Source organism: Rutilus rutilus, assembly GCF_951802725.1.
Source record: "Rutilus rutilus genome assembly, chromosome: 12".
Classification (NCBI taxonomy): Eukaryota; Metazoa; Chordata; class Actinopteri; order Cypriniformes; family Leuciscidae; genus Rutilus; species Rutilus rutilus.
Window position 1 is genome coordinate 24,964,164 of NC_140217.1, and position 20,303 is coordinate 24,984,466.

The following is a 20,303-nucleotide window of genomic DNA, read 5'->3' on the forward strand; positions in this document are numbered from 1 at the left end:
CACTCGTTATTGCGGTGCATTGTGGGATTGACTGAGTGCACTCTAACGTTCACTATGGTTTTGGGCACCACTACAAATGGCTATCCTCTCAAATAGTGCCCTATAGGGGTATATCGGACACAGCCCCAGTTTCCACTGGTTGAACTTTCAATTTGGAACACACTGTCATGATAGCGACGTTATTGGATCCCGGAAGTCCTATAGCTGTAGCCAAGCAGCATGTCATGCCACTCTGAGATCTACGCATCGGCTTATGTTATGTTTGGGCTTGTTCGAGACCACCTGCTCTAAAATAAAATATGCAATCTACTTTGGTTTACTAATTTTTCACGAAGTTACAAACAAAAACATGGCGCAAAAGCCATTATGTGTATACTGTTTACACATGCATCAGCTGTGTTTTTTTCATAAAAATACTTATTTATAGTATAGTTATATAGGTATAGTTTGGTCTCAAACTGAAACACATATGCTAGTTGAGACCTTTCATTGATACATGACACAATTATATCTGTTGTGTACGATGATTTTAAAGATCACATCTAGGCTAAGCTTTAAAACGACACCTATTTTGTGTCTAGTTTAACATTAGCTAAATGTTTAGTGGTTAAGTAACATAACTTTGTAGCGTCCCCCCTTTGAATTTATTTTACATTTTGTATTGTATTGTAAAACAGAATAAACTCACTAATTGGTAATGTAAGAAAAATAATGTTGACGGACTTCTTCTTATCTATATAAAATAGATTTTTTCTCCCCAGTTCTTCTCAGCTATACGCTTTATCAAAACACAAGCATTCAGAGGGCATATCCTGAATTATGTCATGGAAAACTTCAACTAATTGTGTCACGTGGGCTTAGCTCCTGGTGGTAACTCCAAGATATTGTTGTCAAGGGGACCTGGAACCAGTTTAGCTTGCGGGAGTCTTAAGGGGGAGAGTTAGGGAGGTTAGCTGAGGGAGGTAAAAGCTCATGTGAGGCAATTATTAGTGTTATAAATAACAGCATGAATGTACACAACTGCATTATGTATGAAGAAATGATTTTCAGAGGTATTTTGCTGTAAAATTCATACCTTTACTAATTTATCTCGAGTGATAAATTGCCTGTATATTTAAACCGAAAATGTTTATGCAACACCAGCATGGTTGTTCATTTGGTCAAATTTAAATAAATAAAAAACATTCAAACATTTAAATAAGGACCCCTGGTTCTCGCAATGACGAAGTGTTTTCAATCAAGTAAAAAAAAAAAACCTGCTTTCTATTATCCTATGTCATTCACACAGTGTGTTTGGCTAATTATAAAATCTTTCTCTTCAGCCAGTCTACCCGGTAAGTTCTGTAATTTTCTTGAAGTGACAGCAGGTGTTTAAATATACACAGTATTAAATTGGTTAGGGACACAGAGTATAAGATGTGATAATTTCTCAACAGAACATTATTCAAGTTTTTTTTTTTTTTGCTATAAATACCCTAATATAACCGAATGACATGCATGTGCCAGTGAAATCAACTTTTCATTCGGACAATTAGTTGTTTCACAAGACTGAAGTTACTACAGGTTCCACATTGTGTTAAATAGGTCAGTATTGATCTGATAACACTCTGGCATCAGTATTGACAAGACTTTACACAGAGGAACGATGCTGTGCTTCACATGCCATGTTCGATCTCACCTGATTTGAAAATGAACTAACCTTCACGCTATTATGGATAAAGCAAAGGAGTGCAGTTGGCTTCAGGTCACTGGTCTGTTGATTCTCGACTGATTACAAAACGAACCACTAAATACTTTACAAAGGTATATTTGAATTTGTCATTTGGTGACTGGTGAAGCAAGAGTGGATGCCAATCGTGCCAGTTAAGTGCTAAAAAGCTTATTTTATTATTGAATAGTTCCGAATCTGTATGGCATCAATTCAACACAGAGACTTATACTACACAGATGACAGTTACACCAACTAAAATATTTAAACACAGAATGAGCCACAAACCACACAGGCAACAACAAGATGAGCTATAAAGCTACGACACTAGACTCATATCAACCACTAAAGAGCAAGGAAATGTATTTTGCCAGAAAGGTTCCAGCATCAAATGAATAGTTTGAAATGATTGTTAAGTGAAATGAATTTAGACATGGTAATATAAAGTGCAATATGAAAAATGGATGTTCATTTTGGGATTTGGAACATTATTAGTTATTTGATGACTGCAATGGTAATCAAAATGAGTGGAAAATATAGGTGGAAATGATGCACAATTAAAATATAGTCCGATACATTACTGATATATGGTACATTGCTATGTAAAATATTTGTAAAATAACATTAAATATATCAAATTGAACTGCTTATTAGGGTATATTACAATTTAGAAGCATGTGGTGAAGTCTTTCCCTATATTTACATCTTAAATATGTGATCTATATTGTGGTTGTGGTGTAAAATCACTAAACATACTGTAAGGCTACGATAAAATTCATGTGTCCCATGTGTCAATCTAAAATTATCATTTCTATTGTATTATCCCCATTCTATTGCCAGTGACAAGCCTTGCCTGATGTGAAAAGCTCAATTTTATACCTAACAGAGCTGCTATGAAATTTAAAAAAGCCAGTGTTAGCTGTGTTGTCGGTTAGACATTTATGATGGCAGTTTTTATTTTGGCTAAATGGTAGAGGTTAGACATGTGATGGTCAAAGCCTTGCCATTGGTTATCATCATCATTTCGATTTTGCGGTAGCTGCAGTAGTTCTGCCCACCTTGTTTGTCACCGTGAGGAGGGGTTTGCCTTCTGAGGACGCCTTATTGGGTATCTCCTTCAGGACCATGGCAACGGTCTTATCTGCAGCCCTAGAGTCTTTCCCCTACAACAGTGAAATCAACAATGCCTTGTGTCAGGACAGAATATTTAGATATTCCAAGTATTATTCGTCCTACGGTGCTTAAAGGCTCAAAGATTTTATATTCTAAAAGATTAATATGATCACACTGGGTGTCAACAACACAGCAAAAGGAAACACTGCCTAAAGCCACACATGAAACAGCTGTATGGAATGACAGTTTATTCTTTCTCACGTCACCCTGGGTTTTACTTTACGTGATGGAGTGCCACCGCAGTCATGCAAGTGATAAGGGTGGCTGTTGTCAACTGCTTTTATCTGAACTACAGAGACAGAGACATATGGCCAGTCTGAACAGTTAGTCACTTCAGGATTCAACCACTGCCTCCCCTGGGGAAGAAGGCACCCTATTGCTCCAAGGACAAGTTACATAACGGGTTAAATTGAATTGGACAGCTCTGTTCAGCTTGGCTAAACTCGCACTGAGTAAATGCAGTGTCCAGTGAATTTATGAAATTGAGAACACTTACAGTTGTGCTCAAATGTTTACATACACATTGCAGAATCTGTCAAATGTTACAGTAATTATTTGAACAAAATAAGAGGGATCATACAAAATGCATGTTATTTTTTATTTAGTACTGTCCTGGATAACATATTTTACATAAAAGATGTTTACATAGTCTACAAGAAAAAAAAGAAAAGAAAAAAATAGCTGTATTTATACAAATGACCTTGTTCAAAAGTTTACATACCCTTGATTCTTAATACTGTGTGTCGTTACCTGGATGATCCACAATGGGATTTGTGATGGTTGTTCTTTGAGTCCCTTGTTTGTCCTGAGCAGTTAAAAAAAATCTAAATTCTGCAAATTCTTCAGTTTTCCAGCATTTTTTGCATATCTTAACCCTTTCCAGCAGTGACTATGCTTTTGAGATCCATCTTTTCACACTGATGATAATTGAAGGACTCAAACACAACAATAAAAAAAGGTTCAAACATTCACTGATGCTCCAGAAGGAAACACGATGCATTAAGAGCCGGGGGTGAAAACTTTTGAATTTGAAGATCAAGGTAAATTGTACTTAATTTGTCTTCCTGAAAACATGTAAGTATCTTCTGTTGCTTCCGAAGGGCAGTAATAAATTACTGAAAACCTGTTCAAAAGTGAATGTTTGAACCTTTTTTAATAGTTGTGTTTGAGTCCATCAATTGTCCTCAAATCAAATATGCAAAAGATGCTTGAAAACTGAAGATTTTGCAGGACCTGAAGTATTTTTTCTTTGGACAAACTGTTCAGGACAAAAAAGGGACTCAAGAACAATCATCACAAAACTAAAAAATAGTCATTGATCATCCAGGTAACACAATATTAAGAATTAAGGATATGTAAACTTTTGAACGAGTTATAATATATATATATATATCCCTCTTATATTGTCAAAATTATTAATTAACATTAAACTTTCGAGCACGACTGTATGTTAAACTCTCAAATATACAAATACATAACATTGCCTTAATTTGCCTATCTATCTATCATTCTGTCATTCAATCTATCTATCTATCTATCGTTCTGTAAGGCCTATAATGCTTCAAACTTCAAGTCATTTTAAACCTTTTTTCAACACTTTCAAATAAGGCTTTGTAAAGCCAACATTCAAAGTTTATCTTGTGAAAAAAAAAAAAATGCTTTTCTAAATAAAAACAATAAATTACTAATTAAATTCCAATAACTATAAAAATAAAAAATTACAGAATTTCTTTGAAAATCAATTCATCTTTTAAAAACATGATCAATGGTGAAACATCCATTGCTAAAGTCTCATGCATTGCTGCAATAAAAATCTGATCTGGTCAACTAGCAATTTGAACACTCAAATAAAACATCCACCTCTCAAAATCTAGTTTGGTGTGGTGACATCAGCATTAGATTTCAAAGATTAAATACTGCATCTTTGCAAAATCTAATTCAATAAAAAAAAAAAACACACACACACACACACACAATTTGCACCGTAAAACTTTCCAGCCATCTTTTTTCAATAAAATGTATTCCCTTACGGTCTAATCTAGCATGGCACTGCCATTAGAGATAAGAAAAGTAATCTCTCTCTCTGAATCACACTGTCGTCATTCTTAAAACAAGAAGTGCTCAATTCTCAATTCTCAATTCATTCGCTCTACCCTGTGATTGTGTCTTATGGTCCAGTGCCATTGTGTGTACGTGACCTGCTGAGACATCTCTCCAGAGAACTTAATGCTATTAAAGGAGACGAAAAACACGCCTTAGTTGACTGATATAAGTGTTTTTTAATTAAAAATGTAAGCAGTCCTTACAAAGTGAGGAGTCTTCTCTGCCTCATGATTTCTTTTTGTCATCTTTGCCCTGTTGCCCTATGAATAAACCCTCATGTTCTGTTTGCAGTCGAAGAGACCCCAATGCCATTTTAATAGCTCTAAAAAATATATTTAACATTTCACATCAGACTGATACTAAAATAATTGTCTTATTCTTATGTAGAAAGGATTATAGACAACATTTTAATTACAGTTTTTCTCAGTCGCCTAGGTTCAATTCTCAAATGAGACTTTTTTTTTTTCTCAAAACAATTTCAAATCTAAGTTTAGAACAATTCGTTTCTTGTTCACATCAGATTGAATTTCTTATTGATTTAAGCAAATTGCATGTGTTTTGGCACGTGTGCAAAAAAGTATAATTGTCTACAATGTGCACAATAACTAAATGCACATGGCTTGTTGATTCTCAGTGAAATTGTCAAACTCTTCACAACTTCTAAACATTCTTTCATCGTGTGAGCCTTCAAATGCAAACTGATTTATTCAGTGATCAAAATCTGTTAGACATGTTATATTCCATAAATATTTATGACATGGAATGTTTGTAATGTCTGCTATATGGAGTTTGCTGACAGCACAATCACCACCATTTTTGAACAAGGACATCACAACTCTGAACAGCAGCAGCGTCAGTACTGTATAAATACATTTGAAATTTTACAGTACATTTATTTTTGTAGAAATGTGTTACATTTAAACTGAAAATTATGTTAGAGAAATGCTTAATAGAGCGTGTAAAAATGTCAGTTTACATGTAACGCATTTCTGCAATGTTCATTTTCTTTTTGTGTACTACAGTATTGACTTTTCCAAGTCAATTTTTACCTACTGTCTGAATCTGTATTTAAAATGCTCAGACAAAACTGACATTCTTGTATAGAAAGCAGTTACTGTCAAATAAAAAGTAGAAAAGAAACATGAAATTTGTATGTAACTATTTCCATGGTGAAAAAAACATCTTTGAAGCATTTTGATCAGTGTGACTCACACGATGACAAAAACACTTTATTTTGGTGCCATTGGCCAATTTGCTGACACAATAACTAGGTTTTAGAACAGGAATTGGGCAAGTTACTACGTTTTGCAGACATGCAATAGAGTTCTGATGTTACAGCAAACAGTTGTGACAATTGAGCTTAGAATTTAGAGAATGTTAAGACTGTTTCGAAAAATGTGCCAAAAGTAAATACAATGTAATGGAAATTGAATTATGAATGCTTTTGTGATATCGCTGTATTAGAAAATCTGCCCTATGTAATGTATTCCTGTGATGGCAAAGCTTAATTTTCAGTAGCCATTACTCCAGTCTTAAATGTCACATGATCCTTCAAAAATCATTCTAATATGCTAGACATTTCTTAATATTATCAATGTTGAAAACAGTTGTGCTGCTTAATATTTTAGTGGAAACCATGATACATTTTAAAGGATTTTTTAATGAAAACAAAGTTCAAAAGAACAGCTTTTATTAATTTATTAACAGCAAGTCTTTACTAACACATTTGAAAAAATGTTGCTGCTATAAAATGAATTGACAATTAAACTGAATTTAAATGAACTCAAACTAAATTCTGCACTACTAGTGTGTGTATAATGCTGCTATTTCGGCTGCTTACGATGTAAATAATCTCACAAGTGCCTGGGATCAGCTGGTATCAGTAGTGCTGAACTAATAGTTTCCTTGACGAGTAAAAATGTCTGCCACATTTGATCACATCCTCAAAAAGGTGATATCTCAAATAATTAATTACACTCAGTTGATTTAACATTAGTATTCCGACCTTTTTATGCAAATGTGTAAACTAACGTCTCTTGCATGCACAATGTGTCACGTATACAAATTATATTTCACAAAATTTGCACTCATTTGTAAATCCTCATGTATCTAAATGATCTTTCAAAACACAAAGCATGGGTTTTATATATTTCACTTAATTAGCAGTAATTAGGAAGATTAATTTGTGATGCGTGACATGGGGTTGGGCAAAATTCAGGATTTCAGTGGCCCCCTTTCTATTCATGAGCTGGAAATTGAATTGGAAGATGAATTCAGGTGAGAGGAAAAGGACTTTATGGAACTGCAATTCAAAGAAATACAACACAGACGCACAGCAGAAGGAATTTCATTAGTCCAACACAAGTTCTGCGACAAAAAATTATGTTTCAATGTTGTAAGCTGCTTAATGTTGTTCGGCTCCATTTTGAAGATTTAGGGGTATTAGAGCATTCTGAGAAATTAAGTGTTCTTCCATTATGGTCAATAAAATATATAACAAAAATAAATATAAATTCTACTTCAAATACAGGAACTTAATTTAAAAGGCGTTCTCCTGTCAAATCTGAATAGTGCACAACCCGGTGAACTGCTCCAAAACTGGTGCTTGCACTCTGCTATAGTCTTTGGATTATGTAACAGTAGCGTGGATAATGCATGGCTGTTTGATGCATCTCTAGTTCAGCTCCTGGAAGGACTTGGTCAATTTGCTGGATCTGCCTGCAGCTTCAAAGAGAACATTCATATTAAATGGCCTTGACTGCCCACTGTACTCAGGACCAATCACCATTGTGTGTGAACAAAACACAGCACTGCTTCTCTAATATTACACGTCTGTACAAGTAAATGTGGCCATGAAATGAAGCACCAAAGGTGCTTAGGCACCTATTGTAATCGTTAGTGTTCTTCTTCTTCTTCTTCTTCTGCTCTGGAAGTCAGTGGCAGCCATAGGCGTGTACATGTCCCCACTACTTTTTTTTACCAGCGTCAATATTGTCCCCAGCACTTTTTGAAACATCTTGCGGCACGGATGTACCTTACACAAAAGAAACATCTCCTGTTGATTAACAATTCATTCATTTGTGTTAAATAAGAAGTGTTCTGGTGCTGGATTGTGTTGTTTTTGAAATCACGCTGAGTGCTCGTTCCTGCTGTTATCAGTGGCGGAAGGCAACAGTGTTCTCTTGGCACTCGTGCACAGTCTTCACACAAACGAGCGCTTCAATCTATCGCTTAAGGCTGTTGCGGAGACTCTCTGTTCATTCCGGTGAAATCACAAAGCAAAATGCTCACAAACGTGTCCCTGCTCTTGATATACAATAACTGATTAACTTCTTTGGTTTTAATGAGAGAGAGAGAAAGAAAAACTATAATTAGAAACCAGAAACTCTGGCACCTTTACGGTACGGATGGAAGCCCATAGAACTGCTTGCAGGAAAGTTAGAGACTCTTGCTCGACCAACTGTCCAAAGTTTCACTTACGTTTATGCTACTAACTTTTGAACAGTAAGGGCTAGAAACAAATTACTCATTGTTGCAGTTGGTCTGATTCTCCCAGCCATGCTGGCATGACTTGACTTATGCCTTCTTTGTTCTTGGCCCCTTAATTGCTGCTTGCAGCTATATTTAGGGGCCAAGCACTGAAGGTGCGTAGGCACCTATTGTTTCCACTGGCGTTCTTCTTCCTCTGCTTCTGGTCTTGAGACTATGTCAGCCCGTAGAACCATATGGTAAAAAGTTGTGAATTTTTTTTTAAACGGAGACCAAATAAAATGGTGCTCTGCACGCTCTGTAAAACTGAAATGGCATACCACAGCAGCCCAATTTCAGGAGCATCTGAAAAGCATCCCGGGCTATCCTACCTCAAAACGACGAGACGGCAGCACAAGTATTTGGACTATTATAGTGATTTTTTGCAGCATTAGAATATGCTTGTCAGTCCCGTATTTTGCAATTAATACAGCTGCGTTCATACAACATTCAGTATTATACAAACTACAGTGAGTGTGAGGCTGCAAGATGCGCGGCTCAATCATACTCTGCAAACGGTTACAAAACATTTACCGCTGTTGTTGTTTATTTAAAATATATAATTGATTTCTCGCGCCTAGATTGGACTCATTTATTTAATAATGCACAAAACTTAACGGTTCCCTTTCGAATGGGAACTCGTACTGCTTCCAAGGACGCTAATAGGGAATGCCTCCAGCATGACCTTTTTCTGAAGCACGTGTCAAAACACGACAATAACATTGGCTGGCGACAGCCTATGACGACACAACTGGTGCGACCAGAGTATAAAAGGGCGCCTGTTGTACACGTTATCCGCTTTCTTGTCTTCAGGCCGTTTGTTTGTGACGTGTCGAAGGCAGTATGGAAGCGAAAGCTTTCCGGAAGTGCGTTCAGCAGTGTCTGACACCTGATGACACACGAGCTATGCATGATTTGATTGGGTGAGGAGAATGCTCGCTCGAGTTTCTCTATGGAGAAATTCCACTCTCATTTGTCCCTTTTCTCAAGGGAATTGGGACAATCGTATGCGCCCCACGGATCAGGACCTGCTGCAACTGAAGCGAGGAGGAAACTGAGATCATGGGGTTTACAGATGGAGGAAGTCGAGAAAGGTATGGAACTCATTCTTTGGTAGCTGACGAGGGCAAACTGCTGGATGAGAATGTGTTATCGCTCACATCTTCTGATCCGGCAGCGAGTCGGTGTGCTCCTGGCTTCAAGCTAAGAAGAGCAGGATATGGCTGTTGAGGATGATGATGTCTTTGAATCTTCACAGCCTGCATGCCCTGCGTACGACGAGCTACTGGATTAGATTTGCCATGGTGGTGCGAGAGATGTGAGTTCGCTCACAGCCGGTTAGACGAGCGATATCTATCCAGTCATAATCGTCCAGCCTGTGATGCTGTTTTACGTGAATATTGGAACACGAGTGAAGTACAAAGCCTTGTTGTCACGATCAGGTTGTGTAAACACACATGAAGATGAAGATGAGAGTAAATAGGTAATCTTTAATAATCCACACAGGTTAAATCCAACATAGTTACACGATCCAACACAACCATAGTATAGACGAGACCAGATAAAGTCACACAAACAGAACTGAACTTAAATAGTGACAGGATAATGAGATGATTGATTAGTGCACAGCTGAAACTAATGAGTGTCCATGACAACAAACCAACTAAGGTTAAACGGTACTGACTGAAAACAAGAGTCCATGTGGTGTGAGAGTGTGACAGAACGCATCCTCCTGGAAGGCACGTCCTCACGCCGTGGTGACAGGAGGCAAAGAGGATGAGGAGATGGCAAAGGGTTGGCAAAACAGGCAGAGGACACAGGAGAAGGTTCTGGAGGTGGACAGCTGACCAGGAGGGAGCGGAATACAAAAGTCCAGGGTGGAGCAGATGGTGGTAAAATCCATAGAGGAGCCTTGAGCTGAGGAAGATGGTTACTGACCCAGGCCACAGGTGAGAGTGTGCCCCTGCGGGGACGACCGGAGATGATGATGTCATGGAGGAAGGAGCCCACCGCGCAGCCGGAGAGCCGATGTAGCGAAGGGACTCCGATGATCTGGCGACGTAGCCACAGTGACGACCCCCTGAGATGGTGGTCGACTGTGGAGGACTGAATGACCAGCTGGAGCGACCGAGGGCAGAGACGGAGCCTGAGGGAGGGAGGAGCTGGCCGAAGTTGAAGGGGTGGAGGGCCAGAGAGCAACAACCGGCCCGCAAGTTCGCTGCGTAGGCTGAATGGCCGATGGTCACTGCTGACATCGAGGGAGGAAGGAGTGCAGGTGCAGGAGCCAGGGCAACAGGTTTAGGAGGAGTGGAGCACACAGAGGCAGAAGACGGAGACACAGGCTTCCCACATCCAGGAAGAGATGGCTCGTCACACCAGGACGATTATCGCGAGCGCTTATCGCCAGCGCTTTTCGGGACGTTTTTCGACGTCATGATTTAATTGTGATATTTTGAAATGTCAAATGATGCAATGTTTTAGAAACCAACCAGTTAATACCACAAAACTTCACAGCATTCATCAAATCTATTGCTACTCACTGACATTTATGTTATTGTTAATGTACTCTGCTTATTAAACACACAGGGACGCACAGCAGCACACAAACATGGCAAATATTTAAAGTAAAAGGATTACAATGTAAAAGATTATTATTGTGTACATAAATATATGGTGGAATCCGGCTTGTCCCGTAGATGGTCTGCTTGAGCACTTTTACCTCGCGCACGAGCAGTTCCGTTTGCGCTCTGGAGACACCTTCGGTCTTTTACACTATCAAATGGTGATACATCTGTCATGTAAATCCGCCATGGCGTGAGCGCAACTGGCATTTAAAGGGAATGGGAGATGAGACTCTAATTGGCTTAACTTACGTAAATCCCAAAACACACCCATTACTCATTAAGAGAATAGGGACAATCCTTTTAGACCATGCGCCTGGCGCGCCAACCATTTTTTTCCGTCGTTAAACTAGCAAAAGTGGATTCGGACACGCCTTAAGTCAACTTGCTTTAGACCATGCGCTTAGATCGTTATAATAGGGCCCTATGAGTTATATCTATGGTAGGGACATGAAAACGTACTGAATAGTATGTAAAAATGTCAAGATCCTTATTAAATTAAATAAGAAATATAGAGTCATCGCCTTGCTTGGCCACACCACCACTGTAGAAAACCATTCTAAAGACTTTTCTCCTCATGGAGCTCAAAGATCCTGGATCAGGCGTCACGCCTGCTTGCCACCTTTAAATGTTTATGACTGATGTATCAGCAGAGGTTCTAATCTCCTAAAAAAGCTAGAACAGCCTTGACGCTCTCAGAGGTGCTTCTCATGTATTTACATTACCCACTGTGTCCTAATACAAACCGCTGACCTCAACAATCCACAGTGCTCTACAGTCACAGCTAGTTCTAACAAAGGGTATAAAAGTGAAGTGCTGTGAGAGATTGCATGTCCCGTGTTATAAATATAAACAATTCTTCAATGTGGTCATTTATGCCAATTTGCAGCTGCAGCAGTACGTCATGCAGCACATAGAATTGTGCCCTAAATATGCGGCAGAGTCCCGCTCATTTAATGATTTTAATTTTCTCCCTGTGCTGGGAGCACTTTCTGCTGCTGATCTAATTAGAGCATTTCAGGGACTAAGCAGATGGAATACATTGTTCTGCAAATATGGGATAATTTCTGACCAACTTTATTCATAAAGAGGGCTCACGTATAGAGATAGTTATGCCGAGATATACTGTAGATTAGTACACCTGGAATGTATACTAGCAAGTTTCAGAGATGGTGGTGGAAAAGTATCAGTGATTTCATTTATTTAGAAAAAGAAATTAGTCAAGTAACTTTAAAGTAAAAAGTAAAAAGATGTTTTTTTCAATGTTTAGACACAAAATTGCCAGTTGCCACAGCAAAATTTACCATTTGTGTTTCTGAACAACACAGTAGTGGTGTTTCGTTCCTGACTGAATCATTGTTTCTGAACTGATTGGTTAAGTGAATGATTCTGTGACTCACTCTCACAGAGACATTAGCTGTGTCCAAAAATCGCATACTGAGGCTATGTTCACACTTAGCGTCTTTTTTCAAACTGCCAGCGTCTGTTCTACATTATAACCCTATGGAGTAAACCGTTTTTTCAAAAAAGTCCTGAGCGCTTTTTTAGACGCCACCGCCGGCGTCTTTTTCTGTAGCTCAGAGCGTCTTTTTAAGTTGAAAAAAGTTAAACTTTTCTGAAAAGAACGCCCTACGTCAAGCGCCTTTTTGACAGCTGACCAATGACAAGCGAGTAGCGAGACCTGTCGTTTCCATAACAACAAAAACAACAAGAAAAAATGGAGCACCATACAGTTTCCTTCCCCGTATAATGTCGTGCACCCACAAACGTCTTTGTGAACCGACATTCTCCTCCCTGGTAACTTCAAAAGCCAACGCAAGAGCCAACTTTCTCTTTCTCGACATTTTTTGCATCACACAGCACTAGGCTACTGTTGCAGCTGTTGTTATAGCAACAAAAGACGCGCTCGGCTGCTATTTGTAACCGAACGCTGCCAGCGTTTTTTTTTTTTTCAAAAAAAACGCCGTTGTCAACTTTTTCTTGTCAAAAAAGATGCTAAGTGTGAACATAGCCTGACTGAGTAGATACTACATTTAATGAGGAACTTAAAGTATGTTCTGTATGAATGTGTGAAGTATTAAGGAAATCTAGCACTTCATCTGCCATGTTGTCATTGACTTGCGATGTCAGTTGGTTTGCTTTACTGCCATTCACAACTCCTATCCTGTGGCCTTATGGGATAGTAAAGTGTCAATCTGATGCAATTCAGAATCTTGGTGGAAATAATCTGTGTACTTTTCGTGTGCTGTTTTTGACTATGAATTCGGACATTCTAACTCAGGGGTGTTTAATCCTGCTCCTGGAGGGCAAAATATATCCTGCAAAATTTAGCTCCAACCCCAATTACAGTAAACACACCTGAACCAGCTAATCAAGGTCTCACCTCTTAAGTAACAAAAATATATGGCAATAGCAAAATATAATGCGATGTATTACATAATACATTTCCATATATGGGAAACTGCTTATATTTTCAATATACTGCAATTGACCATGTATCAGAATTTTTGCTGACTCACTCATAAAGATTTATTTAAAGGCCCACTGAAGTGCCTTGGAACGCGTAGCTTTGTATGATGTGTTGACATCATTTCCACTGAAACAGGAAGATAAGGCGGGGACATATTACATGGCCCCTCCCCCTTTTCAAATAGCCAATAGCGTTTAGTTTAACTCACAGACTGCAAGTCGTACTTGACAGCACCATGGAAGCGAATCCGAGCGCTGATGATTCGTTGGATTTAATAGTAGAGGTGTGAATAAATTCTAGCCATTTCATTCTTAACCAACGCACAGTTAGAAAACAGAATAAAACTTGAGCGTTTGAGCATCCGAACACACATTTCCAACCCATATTGCTCAATGACGTGTCAATGTCGCTTTGGCCAGGTAGTATTTATAGCATAAAGGGTGGGAGTTGCGGGACGCTTTAGATTCTAGAGAGCATTTGATTGGACAGAATATGTGATGAGAAGCTAAAAAAAACATAAATGTTGATTTCAGGGGGCCTTTAACTGCTTCACTTTGAGAGAAAGCTATTTTGTAAATCTGTTTTTCAGTCATGATAGTGTTTTTTTTATATTTTTTTTATAATTGCAATTATTTGATACCTTAATAAAAGATAAATGAGAAATGGTGTGATAGAAATATTTTATGTAATGGGTATTTTCAACATTAAATGTACAGAGAAATGCAGACTAAGGATGCTCAGGTCAAAGGCCATATATACTTAACCAAAAAGTGCTTAACACAGTAGAACTAACAGTCATATGATTAGCTTAGCTCATTACAAACCAATCACCAGAACAAATCACAGTGAAGAAGACTTGAGTGACATTGATTTTTACTCAACTGTATGATATAAATGTACATGTATCTTTCTATTCAGGAGACTTACTTGGTTGTTAGTGGTCTCCCGGCCGTGAATAAAACTTAATTTCTACAAAGAGCAACTTGGGAGTCGTGTCAGGTATATGCTGCGCAGCTGAGAAATAGATTCTATGCTCAAAAGACAACAGCAGAACATCTATGTGTGATTGAGGTAGTGATAGTAGCTTCATCGACGGGACGCCGTCACCTTACTTCAGGGAAGTATTGTATAGTATTGTATTTTTAACAACTGCAAGTTGTTTAAATTGTCCGTGGTAAAGAAGTCAGGTTAAGTAGGTTGTATTCGTGTTGAGAATTTCCACGACAATGGCAATGCCAAATGAGATCCTATGAGTTAAAAGAAACACATTTGTGGTTAAGTATCAATAAAAATAGGTATTTTAGCCTCACTGACGGGGCTATATATACTGTTAAAAAAAAGTATTGAGTGTATAGAAATGCCTTTCAGATTTGAACAGATACATTCAAAATAAAGCAAACAATCACTTGATATGCAATGTCCAAGATCACACATTCCAGTTCACATTGAGTTTCTTTTGCTAGAGGAAAAGACAGTTCCCTGCAATTAGCAGGCATCAAGATGTCCAGGCTGATGCTTGTTGTGGCCGGTAAATAGTTCTTTTCAGCTGGCTTTGCTGCCTATAGCCATCCTCTTGTATCTGACTCACCGAACACTTGTTATGTGGCATCACTGTCTATTCCATGAGTCTCTTTGGACCAAGTTTTATTGTACAGCACAAGTAATTTTGATAATGAGCTACTCGCCACTGCACCGCAGACACCATTACCACTCACTAAACCAAAGAAGAACAATTTAAAGGTCAGGTTTGTGTAAAAGCTTTCTTCCTCATTTTCCTTTGTTCTTCGGCGACATGTTAAATGCTAATGCTAAACTCAGAGAGCTCCTGCAGGGCACTTTCAGGTGTACAAAAGCACCTTCAACATCTGAAGGCAGAGTTAAGAATAATACATGCCAGCCAATTAAAGTTGTGTTAACTCGAAGTACAGTTTTTTTTTTTTTTTTTTTTTCTTTCCACCTCCTTACCATTATATGAAACCAAATCAGCAACTTAGACTTGAAAGTTCATTCTTTAGAATCGTGGGCTACTATTAATGAATGGGACTTTTATGGTGAGATGGAGCTATTGTCTTCTTGGCCACTAAATTTCATTTTAGCACATTTATTGAAACGCTTTACTCTTCTTAATTTTGATATTTTATCTGAAGATTACAATTTGTGAGATTTATTCAATCAGTTTTGATGTTAATTGATGTTTTTGTCACTAGATAACACAGATTATGTGAATGTATAGCTCATCTTATTAAAAGATATCTCCTATATATCATATATATTTGATGAGAGATATACATTTAGATTGGACAGTGAAAATATCAGTGTAAACAGGACATTGTAAAACAGCCAACTCAGAAATGGGTCGTTTTATTTAATAATTCCATGGAAAAAAAAGCTTGATTATTTAAAAATTATTAATTAGATGAGTGAGTTATAATTTACATATTATAATTTTAATTTTGGTATTTATTTATTTTATTTGAAGGAGAAAAATTGACACAAGTAATTATAAATATTGTACGATACAATACAATGTCCAAATACACAAAACTGTTTAAAATAATTTTGTACATCATCCGTTTAATTTTTTAACAAGTTGCTATATTGTATGTATGGTTGTATAAACTTAAAGGTGCAGAAAGATACACATGGGGGCATGAGGAGCAAGTAAATAATAATAGTTATAGTAATAAAAATATTTATTTCTATTAATTATTCAATTAATCTATTGTTCATCATTAGCTATAATAAATTAGTAGAATGACTCAATCCGAATATATAGCATTGCTGCTATACTAAGATCTCTTCATTGTTATAAAACTTCATTTAATACATTTAATAAAAAAAAAGTAAATTTCCTATGTAATAATTCATTAGAACATTAGAGTATTTTACATTATTGATACCTCAAAAAATATATATATATAAATATATTTTATACATTTTGCAAATATCTGATAACAGCATTTCCATGTTCTGCATTAACAATTATATTTGCAAATGTTTCCATTTATTTTCCCAAGGAAAAATATTAGGTGATGCATTATCGTTCTGAACTTGATATCTGAACTGATCTAAATAAGTTCCACTGTGTCGAGTCTTACCCCATCCTCCCCAACATGGGTCAGTTTTTGACGTCATTGTAAAGGAGGCTCTGCGTAACTCTCAGCAACGTCACTGATGCCCTTGAGACTCGTTAAGGCTGAGTTTTTTAGAGCAGTTACGGGGTGATGTGAATATGAAGTAATTTAAGTTTCATCGCTGTGTTTTGATTTCAGTGTGGAGATATAAGACTACTTTTTTATTAACCTTGTTGATAGCTGTAGAGCGGCTTCATGTGCCATCTTATCAAAAAATGAAATGAGAGCATTGAAAATATTACATGGAGGAATAATTATAGTGACACAGACAAATTCACCAACCCAGAATGATAAACAACGTGTGGAAGGAAACCAATCTATTTATGTGAAATAATTGGTTCATACCTCAGCATGTAAAAAAAAATGGTGGCACGGCGAGAAAGAGAGAAAGGTAAAGGGAGATTACCTCTTTGCTGAGGTGGGGATGCATGTTTGTATATGTTATACGAAACCACAAGGACATTTCATTTAGTAACAGTGCAAATATTCAGATAAAAGGCACTGCTCATGTCTCTGAGTGGGTGGGAACTGAGAATATACATTACAGAAAACCTATAATTGACCCCTTGAAAAAACACTGTCTATAGCTATGAAAGCCGCACACTTCTTGTCCACTTTTTCTACAGGGTGACCTGATCATCTCCTCATGATTTGTTGTTGAGTGTTTAATGAGAATATAATGACTGGGCGGAGAACTGGTAATGAGCCGACACCCTATGCATGACCAGTTTTTGGTGATCAGAACCCTTCAAAAATGTGTTTTGGGACTTTGTGAATGCCCTGCACAGTCTGTTGTTTCCAAATCCCTTGTTCTGTAGAGACAAAGCCTATTATCGCCATTATTTCGCCAGCCCGTGTCTTGAGGTCTCCAATTAATGGGTGTCCTAACTTTCTCCTCTGGCTTTTGGGAGGCAACTCCTTTGTGGCGCGTCACTGGGACTGTAGGACGAATCTTCTTTGGTCTCTAAGGAAAAGAGCACTTCTGGATAGGAAAGCTGCCCGCATTTGTGCGACCCAAGGTTAAAACATTTCCTGTAAACTATGTCCCACGAGACCCATTTTTTGCTGGATCGCAAAGGTGTGAAGCTATAGGATTAGGAAGTGGCCAGAATGATCTCGCTGTTCATAAGGATGAGACTGAGGCTTATGGTACTGAGCTGTCATAGGCTTTAGGAGTTTCTTTTTTGCTCTTGACGGTGTAAATTACAAACAATTTACATCAAGAATGTTTACATTTGATATGCTTTCTATTCTTGAGGCAGATGAGGTGCTACTGCTAACACATTTTGCAATCATTTAGAACAGTGGTTCTCAACTCCAGTCCTCAGGACCCGTTGTTCTGCACATTTTGTATGTCTCTCTTATCTGACACACTCAGTTCAGTTCATGGAGTCTCTCCTAATGAGCTGATGATCTGATTCAGGTGTGTTAAATAAGGGAGACATACAAAATATGCAGAGCAACGGGTCCCGAGGACTGGAGTTGAGAACCACTGATTTAGAATATGAGATATTCCAGTATTGCATTTTTGTCCACACATAACAGCTATTAAAACACAGCTAACATGTTAAAATGTAGGTAATAAAATGAGATACAATAGGTGCATATTCTTTTAAATTGATTTTCGTTTAAATTTTGTGTGTGTGTGTGCACGTGTGTGTGTGTTTATAGGTCAGTGCTGCCTACAATATAGGGACTAAGTGTTCCCACAAGGACAGTAAAATCTGAAATCACCTTTGGTTATTCCAGCCAATGGTCCCCATGAAGAAAATGGTTTAATTACACATAATAAATCTAAAAAGGCACAAAGGTTTGTGTGAAAGTTAGGTTTAGAGGCATGTGTTATGTTAGGGGCCAGAAAGTATAATTAGCTCAGTATAAAAACAATATAATACAATGGAAAGTCCCCAACATGACAGAAAATCAAGTATGTACGTACGTAACCTTAAATTGGCATGGAGGACTGTCTTTTGCATTGCCACCAATAGCATCTGCTAAATGAAGGTTACTACTTCTTATGTTCTTTCAGAATATAATCTGATTATTGAACAATAGTTTCACATAGAGATGGAAGCGAGCAATTTATTCTCACCTGTAAAAAGTGGTCACCTGCAATTTTTTGCCGTAAAGGAACTATTATATTATATTATATACTATATATAAAAGTCAAAAACCTTAGCTGAGGAATATCTGGATTTAAAGACAGATTGATGTGAATAAAAAAAAAATTGGATTGCCACATATGTGTTTGTTAATATGCTTACTGTGCATTTAAACAAACATATTTAATCAACATTTCAGAAATATGCAGTTTGCAGACAGGATCTAATGCAATTCTGAGTGTCAAACAAACTGTCATTAAGTATTTATGAGAATCCAGTCTACACTGAAAGAAACATTTTTTAGTTCAGCTTAGAAAATGTACTTCATGTGGTAACATCTACAATAACTGGTTTAGTTGAAAAGAAATAAATGATTTAAGATTACTCATTTTTAACTGAATTCAACCAGCATGAAAAAAAAACAAGGTTTTACTGAAGCATAACTGTCAGTAGATATAACCTGATTTCTCCAGCTAGGTCAAATGAATTAATAAGTTTGATAATCATTTTTGTTTTATATGATGAAAGTCCTTTTCCACCTTGATGTAAAGGTAAATTACCCTTAATTTAATTTAATACATTTTTACACACTTAAATTTTACAAAATTAATTTAGTTTATTCAAAATAAATCAGTGTAGTTGGGTCAACAGTGTTGTTCATCATTATGCATATGCACAATGTAATAATGAACCACTAAGAAAAGACTGGCGTCATCACTGGGAATAGAACTCAGTGTTCTACCACAGCCTAAGCTCAAGCACTACTCTTCAGCACAATGGTAACCGCAGAATTCAGAAACAAAAACACCTTTAAATGTCCAACATAACTGAAAAATAAACATTAACATAAACTACCAGGAGTTTCTGTTATTGAATGATGGTTACCATTGTGCTGAAGAGTAGCACTGTCAATTGGGGTTTTCACTGTAATGCAACAAAATGTGTGTAATAACCCCAAATCATAATTTCTCATTGAAGCAAAATTCACTAATCAGCAAGGAGCAGTTGCATATGTGTCGAAGTGTGTCCATCCTGAGCTTTATTGGAAATTGTATATTGGGTCAATGTACCTAAATTAGTTCAACCAAAAGTTAAAACAGCATTCCCTTGTTTTATGTTACATAAAACTTCAAGTATAGGTTACAACAACAAAATTAGAATTTGTAGGTAGAATCAGGTAGAAATACCTCCTTAAAGCAACAACTGCACATGTTCACTTTTAACAGTGTACAAAAGCATGGCAGTTTCATTGATCACATCGTTGTTCAATGAACCTTCGGAGTCAAAGCTTATTTTCTGTGTCTTCCTGTCTGGAAAAACAGACAGCCAAAAGCTTCTGAGCTACTGGTAATCTAGTCCCTGGATTTGACGATTGATGTTGGCTGGCACTGCCATGTGTCTGTCCTAAGGAGAAACAGCTTACACTGATGTTTTCTTGCTGCTGACAACACTTAAATAACTGGG

At 37.3% G+C, this 20,303-nt stretch overlaps 1 protein-coding gene across 3 annotated transcripts in view; it reads right to left on the reverse strand.

Moving 5' to 3' along the window:
* The window catches only part of pex5la (peroxisomal biogenesis factor 5-like a), a gene marked incomplete at its 3' end in the record, with an annotated part of 87,447 nt that overhangs the window by 35,970 nt on the left and 31,174 nt on the right, over window positions 1-20,303 (reverse strand). For all 3 annotated transcript variants that reach the window (XM_084425611.1, XM_084425612.1, XM_084425610.1), the window contains exon 2: window positions 2,767-2,871. In XM_084425611.1, the coding sequence (XP_084281737.1) occupies window positions 2,767-2,871 (105 nt within the window). The remainder of the gene's footprint in view (window positions 1-2,766; window positions 2,872-20,303) is intronic.